We start from the raw sequence: 10689 nt of genomic DNA on the forward strand, positions 1-10689 counted from the left end.
CACTCCTCTGGTGCCGGAGAAGACAGCAACAGTCAATCACACCGCTTGTTTCCCAGACGAGGCTCCAAAACCCTTCTCCCAGCTCTCCAGGCAGCCACCATCCATCAGCCAGAGCCGTCATTGGATTGAAATCGACTTGGCAAGTTTAGGAAGCTTTAAATCAAGCCAGAAGTCTAAAATCATGTCCTATGTACAGCAAAAAATGGCGTCCATTTGCATAGTAGTAAGTACTTTGTAGGCAGTGAATACATATGGTTTAGTGACTCATGCACAACATGCTATATACCTATAAAATGTTCAAAAATTACAGAACTCTAAGTCGTTTGTGTGGGGAATGACCTCAAATTGTAATGTTTATTTATTCAAATTTCAGTTGAAAACTTTTTATATTTAAATTTATAAAACTCTCCAAAAACTATACCGGCATGCACTCTCAGCTTAGTAAGTTCTATGTACTGTACACAATATTTTGATAATTAAAGATCTTACGTGATCCAAGGTTATCATTTTTATTTTTATTCCGGCTATTACTACTATTGCTGATGATATGATAGAAATAATAGATAACATACACTAAGTACTTGAGCATTCTGCTAAATACCTTATGTGGTATACTTCATTCATTCAAAGCTCATGGCAATCCTACACAGAAGGTACCACACCTGTTCCAGTTTTACAAATAAGAGGCTGAGGTTACTTGCCTAATGCCATATCCCTCATCAGGGACTAAGATTTGAGCTCAGTCCCTGCCTTACCCATGAGGGAACCCTGCCCTCCAATGATAAAAAGTCCATACATGGGGCAGAAGTAGGCACGTGGGTTGAATATAAACTGACTCCAGATTAAATAACAGCAGATATTCAATACAAACACTTACTTTGGCAAGGAAGTAGTTTATTATGAAAGGACAGAGCAACCCTGGCCAATGTGGCTTAGCAGTTCGAATGTCGGCCCATACAAGTAAGGGTCACAGGGTCAGTTCTGGTCTAGGGCACGTACTTAGGTTGCAGCTTAGATCCCCACCCTGGTTAGGGCTCACGCAGGAGGCAACCAATTGATGTGTCACTCTCACATCGATGTTTCTCTCTCCCCGCCTTTCTCTTCCTTTCTTCTACTCTCTCTAAAAAGCAATGGAAAAAATATCCTCAGATGAGGATTAAAAAAAAATTATAAAAGGACAGCGCAACCCAAAACTCCTATCAATGGGGGATCCAGGCTTAGAGAAATGGCCAATTCCCATTCAAAGGAACTGTCCCAATGATTATAATTACCAAAGCAGAAAACCAGTCAACTTCCATCCATACGGGAATGTCATGAATGAAGAACACTACACTCCCACTCCTTATGCAACCCACAGAAGGAAAACCAATTACTGAAAAGTAATTGAGTTACTGTGTTTGTTGTTACTTTGGGGTTTTTGCTTTGCTTTGTTTTGACTATAATAGTGGTTTGGTGTACATCAATAGCTGCTTACTTTAATTCTATCTGCATTTACGAAATATCTCAACTGACTTGTCAAGCAAGTCACCTAATTGGGTCTCTCTTAACACTCAACCCTCCACTCCCAAAGCCACTAGATTGAAGATGTCAAAAAGCCATTTCCTGATCTGGGCCATTACCAGTATGAAATGGAAAACGCATCCTGAAATACTTAGAACCCTCTGCACTTAGTCCCAGCCAGCGTTCCATTTCCGGCTCCTGGAGCTCTGCAGCAATATTGGCAGAGAGCCCACAGAGGTCCCACAGCAAGGCAGACACTCCCTGATGTGCAAACACCCTGCTTTTCCACTTGCTGGGGTCAGTTCCAGGAAACCCTCTTTGGGGTTCTGCCAGATACTGAGCCAACCCAAGGATTCAGGTCCCCTCAGGAATAAATAAGCTGCCAATGGCAACCGAGGGAACCAGATCCAGGGGACCAACCATATTGTTCCGGAGTTTCCCAAGGGCTGCACCAGCCTAAAAGTGCCTGGGTCTGTAGGTAGAGGGGGACGAAGTCTGCCAGCATCTAGTTCAGCTTTCGATCTTACAGCAAAGCTGTCATGAGTCCAAAAGGGAAACATCCAATTAAGTGCTTTTCCTAGGTTGGTTTCTTCTCTAGAGTTTAGGGAAGAAACAATCAAACATAAAAGAAATAACAACACTAACTTTAAATTACCACAGTCCAGTTCCGGAGTAATTAGCCAGTAATTAGCAGATAAATGCAGATAAGCCCAAGAAGAAGACAGAAGGGAAATTGCATTGCCTTAAACTAGACTGGCCAGTTGTATGCGGCTGGTACAGGCTACCAATCTCCCACTCTTCTTCCCCACCCCACTTCTCCCCGCCACCTCAACTACCCCCCAAAACTAGGCATAAGTACATACTTATCACTACTGGGCTAAAAACCACTCAACAGCAAGGTTCAAGGACATGTTTCTAAGCTGCATCTATAAAGAGGACCCCAAAAGATAATTGTACGTAATCAGAAGTGAAAAATTTCCCTCAAATATTAATAAGCATTTGCCATTTCACCGAAAAATATTCACTAAATTTCTAATTTGGGAAGCTAAGGTCCTTTTTTGCATAATGGATAAGTAGTATAACAAAAATTAATCAGAAAAATAATGAATACAGGAATGCAACTTAATTCAGAACAACTTAATTTCTATTAACTCTACATCTACAATCACACAGATTAGAGCGATTCGTAATGAAAAATTGCTGAAATCTAAAAGGGTCTTTGAGTTTATAGTTTAGAGAGTAACTATTTAAAAAATGGACATTTAACAGCTTAAGAATAATTTTCTATTTTTAAAATTTGCATTCCAAAATAAAGTGTTTTAAACTTTTATATATAATGAACAGTACGTCATGCTATTTTTTATTTTTAAAACTGAATATTCACTAAGACTAGACTTTTTTTAATCCGTCACACAATTCTAACTTTGCTGGGGGGAAAAAAAACACCACACAATTTATTTCTGAACTTTTTATAAATTAAACATTAAAAAATCTAAAGAAATATTTTTTGGAGTTAGTATCTTACACTGCTTTCTACTGCACTATTGAGGTCCCCTCCCCCCACTTCCCCACTATCCATTTGTAAACCATAAGTAAGCATCTATAGATGCAAGTGGCAGACCTTTATTAATTAAATTAAAAATACTGTGGCAGTTAACTGGCTATAGTTGTTTTCCTTTTCTATTTTTGATTAAAAGAAATTGAAAAACAGAAAAAAAAAACCCAAGACTCAAGTAGTCTTACATTTCTGAAATGTGGAAACCACCTTATACTTCATATTATAAATATTTGACAAAATTTCATTTCCTCAAATAGATAGAAATGTTTATTGCAAGTATCCTAAAACAAATGGGGGGAAAGTCTCTAATTTCATAAAGGAGTCCATGACCTTGATTATATTTATATTTATAAGTTTGAAATCTTATTATAGAATGAAAAATATCAAATTGGGGGAATATTAAAATGAACTAGAATGACTGAGGTGAGGTGTTCATTTGGAATATTGAGAAATCTCCCTTCCCAGCAACAGACCTTATACATTGACTACAATTCCATATAATTATATATCCAACCGCTGCCTTTAAGATTCAAGAAATCTGCTCAAAAATTTTTCCAATTAAAGGGGGGAAATTCCACCAGTTGGTCTTTCTATTTCAACACTCATATTACATGCTGTTATGGGTCTGATTGTGTCCCCAAACGATGTTGAAGTCTGAGCCATGATGAATGTGGCTTTATTGGAAATGGGGTCTTTGCAGATACCAAGTTAAGATGAGGTCATTAGGGGCTCTAATGATATGGCTGTGTCCTTATAAAAAGGGGAAATTTAGACACAGAGACAGGCAGGCACACAAGTACACCATGTGAACATGAAAGCAGATACGATGGTGATGTATCTACATGCTGAGGAAACCCAAAGATTGCCAGCAAACCATCAAACGGTAGGAACAAGAGTCTCTTACAGCTCTCAGGAAGAGGTAACCCTGCGGGCATGGTGCCCTTGACTTCCAGCTTCCAGAACTGTGAGACAAGTTTCTGTTGTTTAAGCCCCCCAGTTTTTGGTATTTTGTTAATTTACCAAAGGAAACTAAAGTAGCCCTAAGAAACTAATAGACATGCTTTCCCAGCCTGACCTTCTCTTACAATCCCATCCTTTTCCTTGAGTCTCAACGTATTTCTGCTTCTGATCATTTCGGGTTTGTGCCCACCTCGTCTTGAACTTGACTTCACACCTTCCCCTGCCAATGGCCTTCGGCACTGTTTCTCCTCGGGTGCCACTGACATTTTGTATGGGGCAGATCTTGTGGGGGCCTGTCCATCATACTGCAGGATATCGAGTATCCCTAGTACTTTCATTCACCCAGGACACCACAGTGATCACACAGAGAACTTCTGCTCTAGAAGCTTTGCAGTCACCTGCCCACCAGAGTTTGACTCAGGGTCCCACCTTCTGCTGTATATGATCTTATTAGGTCAGTTCATTTTCAGTTTCTTCAGCTGTATAATGGGAATAAATAACTACCTTGCCGTATGACTCTGAAGATCAATGAGTTAAAGATGCTAATGAGCCCAGGCTTACCCTTACGAACTCCTTCCAGCCTTAGAATCACCTTGGAATTAATGCCCAATCTGTTCTACACAGTCACATCCTGACTTTAACTGCCTTGGAACTCCTTTCAATGGCTTCCTCACAAGAATGAAGCCTCACTGAATACATTCTGTGGAGATGCCTTACTGATCACTGATGTTTAAAATAGTTACAAGTCATGTAAAGCAGTTGGGTATGCCTTCCACAGTTGCAAAGAGCAAGACAACTCTGAGTATAGTTTCTATGTGTTCTCCCACCACTCTCACCTCTCCTTGAAAACATAGGTGCAGCCCTGGGCAAAGCTCCATGTTTTCTGACATTGCTTTCAATTTCTCTGTAACTTTTGCTCTCGGTAAAGGTTCCTCTCCAACATCCACGGACACACTGTAGTCTAGCGCATTTCACCCTGCCCATGGGAACATCCCCCAAGGCAGTGAATCCCTCTTTCTCCTTGATTAAGTGATTTGCATCCCAAGTCAGCACTGATTTGTGCCACTAAGGCACAGTGTAAACCTGTTCTCCTGACCATCACATACATACCTACCACCTAACTCAGAGCCTGGTATTTAGTAGGTTTTCAGTGATTGATGAATGCAAGACTCAATCCATGCATGCATGGATGCATCGCTGAATGAACATACATATGAATATATTCAGGAGTCAGGAGACCTGGCTTCCTATTACCGGTTAGCTCCGCATGAACTGACATAAATGACCTCAGGGCAAGCCGCTAAATCTCTATGCCCAAATGTCCATCTTTGTGAAATTAGGTGGGCTTACAGCATTGAATTATATTAAGCTCTTGCCTTAACTAAAAATCTCTTTATGTTTTCTTCCAACTCTAACTGAGCCCATGAACCTTTTTTTTTTTTTTTCCTTAGAAAGAAAGCGAGAGGGAGAGGAAGAGAAACACCAAAATAAGAGGCTGGCTTCTGTATACCCCGTACTGGGGATGAACCTGAAACTCAGGCATGTGCCATGACCCTGATAGGGAATCAAACCCACAATCTTTTGGTACAGGGGACAACATGCTCACTCAATTGAGCCACACTGACCAGAGCGAGCCCATGAACTTTACGGAGGATTACAAGACTTTATTTCTTTTTTGAGAAATTTTAGTCAACGCAAGGGGGGCAGGGATGTTTTTCTGAAATCACATACCAGGGGTCCCTCCCTGTCACAGAGTACCTCATTCCCTGGTGACAAAAGGCTCCAGAGAGCATGCAAGCTGCAGACACTGAAGACATCTCTGAGACACAGTACTATGGAGTTTGTGTGTTATCATGGGCTTCTTTCAAGAACTTAGAGTCTATTGTCTCCTCAAAAGGGGTCCAAGGGGACCTCTGCTGACTGCTGTCGCTTACCCAAAGCTCCTTCCTTTCCAGTCTGAACAAGGTGGGCTTATGCGCTGTCTCCCAGGCTCCAAATCTAACTCAATCCCTCTCCCTGCCATCTGCCTAAGGCTCCCACATGCATATTTCATGATTTCTGGCACATTTCCTCCTTATCTGACATCCTGCAATGCATCCCTCTGCTGCCTGTATTATTTCTATCTCTGGTAAGAATGTTCCTGAGAGAGGCATGTGTCCTTGGGCTGTACTTTATTATGGACGGTTTTACCTTTCCTATCTTATCTCCCCACCTGGTCCCCACGTGAATTCCTTGAGGACAGAGACCACACCCTCTATTCTCCTCTAGTTCCCCACAAGACCAAAGACTGAGCTATGCAAGCAGCAAACACTTAGAAAATACTTATTGAATGAATGAAATGAATGAATGAAATAATTAGCTGATTTCAATGCTTTTAAATCAGAAATTTATATTAATATATTTCCTGCATCAAGTTACTAAGACCTCCCCTTTTAAGTATACAACCAAGATAATACAGTATTTTCCTAGGACTGAAGTAAGATGTCCTTCACTACAATATGAATGACAGCAACCTTATCAGCTGCACAAGAAATCTGGTTTTTCAGGTATCCATACCATAATAATGTGTCATCGTTTTTATTTCCTAGTAAAAGCACATCTTACCTGGAGCTGGGGAGGATAAAAGGGCTATCACTCTTTTGCATTAATTATTCCAACTACCACTGTTATGTGTTGTAAGCCAGAGAGTTCAGGGAAATCAGAATACGTAAGATGAGCATTTACTCTAAATAGAAAGTTTGAATCTACTGTTGATTGGGGCAGAGCATCTTTTTAGAAATTCCTGGGACTTACTTAGCTAAGTCTAATTCTAGTCACATTCTTCCCTTGAGGTTTAATAAACTTCAGCTAAAATCAAACTGACTTGGGAATCAAACTATTTGTTCTTCCATGCACTTGCTGCTCACTGTTGGTCATCGAATAAAACAGCAACCCAATGGTCAACACACCACTCCTGGGGGGAAAACATTACAGCGATGCCTTCAAAGCTTAATACAGTTCAATGCTGTAAGCCCCATTCGCCTCCCCAGCCCAACTAACTGATTTCAATGCTTTTAAATTAGAAATTCATATTAATATATTTCCTGCATAAAGTTGTTTAAGTTGACTTAAACAACTTCATTATCTCTTGGAAATCATCATTCTTATATATAAGTATAAAGTTATCATTGCCAAAACCATCAATCCTATATAATAAAACCCTAATATGCAAATCGACTGAACTGCAGAACGACCAGTCGCTATGACATGCACTGACCACCAGGGGGCAGACGCTCAATGCAGGAGCTGCCCCCTGGTGGTCAGTGTGCTCCCACACGGGAAGCGCCACTCAGCCAGAAGCCAGGCAGCAGTGGTGGCAGCAGCCGCTCCCACCTCCGCTGCAGGTGGGCAGTAAGGAGCAAGGGATCCTGGGATGCAAGAATCCTGGACTGTGAGAGGGATATCTGACTGCTGACTTAGGCGTGATCCCCAGGGGGATTGGGCCTAAGCCGGCAGGCGGACATCCCCCGAGGGATCCCAGACTGTGAGAGGGTGCAGGCCAGGCTGAGGGCCCCTCCCCCTCCAGTGCACAAATGTTATGCACCAGGCCTCTAGTATCATATAATTACAGAAAAACTTTGTATTGATATAGGAGATATTACAGTTGGAGAGACTTGATGACTGAGGATTAACTGAGACTTGAAAAGATGGGGTCCATCAAGTGAATAATTGTTTATGGGCTGTACATATGTGATAACAGAGCATGTCTTCCAGCTCAAATCAAATCGTGTCAAGACACGTACTACCAGGTGGGTGGTGAGAGGACCTGAGACATCACAGTAAAACACCAAAGGAAAAATAAATTCAATTTGAGGCCAATATGTATATTGCTAAAGTAAAAGAAGCTGTTACTAGGGTTTATCCACATTTACCCAACTGATGAAGTCAAAGCATTAAAGCTAGAGTAATTCTGAGCTATTCATCACACAATTCTTCATTCTATAGAAGGCTAACTCAGGCAGAGATGGAACACCTTATCCAAGCTTATACTACTAGCCAGAGACTGCATTACCTCTTAGGTCTCTTGCCCTGGCCAGGTTAACTGAGTTGGTTGGAGCATCATCCCGTACACCAAAAGGTGCAGGTTAGATTACTGATCAGAGCACATACCTAGGTTGTGATTGTATGGGAGGCAACCCATCCATGTTTCTCTCCCCCCCCCCCCCAACCCCCTCTCTCTAAAATCAATAAGCATGTTTTCGAGTGAGAATTTAAAAATAAATAAATAAAACACATGGTTCTCTCAAGTCTAGCTTCATGAGCAAAGCACAGAACATTAAATTTTAAAATTAAAAAGGCACATAGCAGGCCGGAAATAAATATTTGTTAATGGAATTGATACTGGGTTCCAGAACTATCTTGACAAACTATCTACAGTACTGACAGGATAAGTCAAATAATTGCCTCAAGTTCTGCCTTTGACTTGTTCAATATAGCCTAGACCTCTTAATACTATTAAAGCATCCCTGGTTCAATAAAAAAAATACTATTGGAACAATTATTGAAGCATGCAAGTTGGTGGCGAAACCAAAAGCTTTGTAGCATTCTTACGAAGGAGTGCATTTGGAAAAAAAAAAAAAAAGTATCCACAAACCAGTATGGGTTTCCAAACACATGCAGTGTAGTTTCAGTGGAAAAGTCTATAAAAGGCAGGTATGACTAAGCAGCCACAAATAATTAGAAACCCCAAAACTATCAGGAGTCTGGGGACCAGAGCATGCCTGCATTTAAAGATAAGTTGGCATTTCCCATCTATTGTTCCAACAGCAAAAGGGAGTTCTTTTTATACTACAGTGTTGATTTCCTCTTAATAAAATGCCTCAGTTGCTTATAAGGATCTGCAAACAATATTCTATTCCGTCCTCCATCCCACCTGCTTCAGAAACAAATTTTGGGTAGAGTTGCTGGGAAGTTAACTGGCCAGATCAAAGTTTAAGCAATCAATACTACATTTTTTCATGTATTTATATATGTATTATATATCTCACCAAAAAGCCTCTTAAATCTGTAGTTTAATATTAGCTAAGAAAACCAAGTCTTAATCATATCGCCACCTGTCTCACTCAGGGGGCTATCAAGTATACTACTGAATTTCCCTTAAAATCTGACATCTAGCTATTTAACTTCTCTTCCTAAAAAAAAAAATTTCCTTAAAATATTCAAGAATATCGACCAAACAAAATAGCTTACGGTAACTAAAGAGACCACCACTTATATATCCCCCAGATGAAACTGACGACAGCATTACTGGGGGAAGAATCCAAAGACACACTCACATAAAAGCTGCAAGAATATTCACAGTACAAAAATTCCTGGCACAACGGGAAAAACCTGGTTTACCATTCTCTTTGCGCAGGTATAAAACTAAAGAAATGGACTTGGTAGGGAAGGGTGGGTAGAGCGCAATTCCCTCTTAAACTTATTTCATTCATGAGCTAGGCTAGCAAACTAAACAGCCGAGAAAGCTCCCGTACAAAACTTCACCAGGCTGAAAGTGCAAAATCTGGAGCAATTAACACCAAAGGAAGTAGGACCCCGGGGTCCCCCACCCTACCTTTGCTCCCGCCCTTTTCATTGTCCGAGTGTGAGTGGGTCACCTGGCGGGGGCCGGCTGGCGCGGCCGGACGTGCTGCGCGCCGAGACCCGCAAGGGCCAGCGCTGCCGCGTTCCTCCCGCAGGACGCGCACCCGGTGCCCCTACCCCGGCCAACCGGACCCCGGCCCCGCTACGGGTCCCCGCCGCGCTCACCGCCACGAAGCCGGAGGAGGAGGCGATGAATACACGGATGACCATCCTCTCGCCGCGCCGGGACGCACCGTCTGCCCCCTCGGACTCTGGGCTGGTGCGGGAAGGACGCAAAACTCTGCAGCGGAGAACCGCGGCTGCCACCGGCCAGAACGCTCCCTTCGGGTGAGATCGCAGGGATCTAGATCCCTCCCTCCTGGTCTGCAGATAAAAAGCTCCGCGCCTCTCCGCCTCCTGCCCTGGCAGTGGAGGGGGAGGAGGGGAGAGGGGGAGGCCGGTGCGGGGCATGATGGGAGTTGTAGTTTCGGTCTTTCCCTGGGTGACTGGTGGACGGAGGTCCTTCAGGTTGCCTCCTTGTTGCGCGTCAATCCCTGAGGCATGCCGCTGGCTAGAAGAGAGCCCGTGGCAGGGAAAAGACTATGACAAGGGGTGGCGAGGATGCCAGGGAGACGAGGAAAAATAAAACTGGGCAAAAGGGATTGGTTCAAAGTCCACGCTTAGGTTCTGTGTTGTGGTTTACTGGTTTGGAGCAAACCCACCCAGGTTCATCTGCGTGGGGCAAGCCTCAGGGACCTACGGCGGTCGGGGTGGGGGGACCGGGGTCTCCACAGGTAGCGGCGGTGGAGGGCAGTGGAAGGGGAGTGGGGGTGCGGTGAGAGGGGCGCGGGGCTGGGCGCGCCTCTGTTTTCCCAGTGACTCTGGAGATTGCAGAAAGATGATTCCTTTAGATCAATGGGAGGTTTTCTTTTTATGCAGACACGGAAAATTAGAAACCCAGATGAGAGCACAACCGATATTTTATTTTTCTTAGCAAAACTGTAATTGTAGTAGAAAAAAATAAATACCAAGCGAAATTAGAATCCTTCTATCAACATTGGGAATCTGAA

At 42.7% G+C, this 10689-nt stretch overlaps 1 protein-coding gene across 1 annotated transcript in view; it reads right to left on the reverse strand.

Moving 5' to 3' along the window:
- Positions 1 to 10198, reverse strand: part of SH3BGRL2 (SH3 domain binding glutamate rich protein like 2) — a 60922-nt gene extending 50724 nt beyond the window's left edge. The window contains exon 1 of the mRNA XM_070418194.1: positions 9806 to 10198. Within this exon, the coding sequence (XP_070274295.1) occupies positions 9806 to 10090 (285 nt within the window). The 5' untranslated portion in view covers positions 10091 to 10198. The remainder of the gene's footprint in view (positions 1 to 9805) is intronic.
- Between the last annotated feature and the right edge of the window lie 491 nt (positions 10199 to 10689).

The sequence above is a fragment of the Myotis yumanensis genome, unplaced genomic scaffold (genome assembly GCF_028538775.1).
Source record: "Myotis yumanensis isolate MYYU_CA2020_CCGP unplaced genomic scaffold, mMyoYum1.0.hap1 SCAF_6, whole genome shotgun sequence".
NCBI lineage: Eukaryota > Metazoa > Chordata > Mammalia > Chiroptera > Vespertilionidae > Myotis > Myotis yumanensis.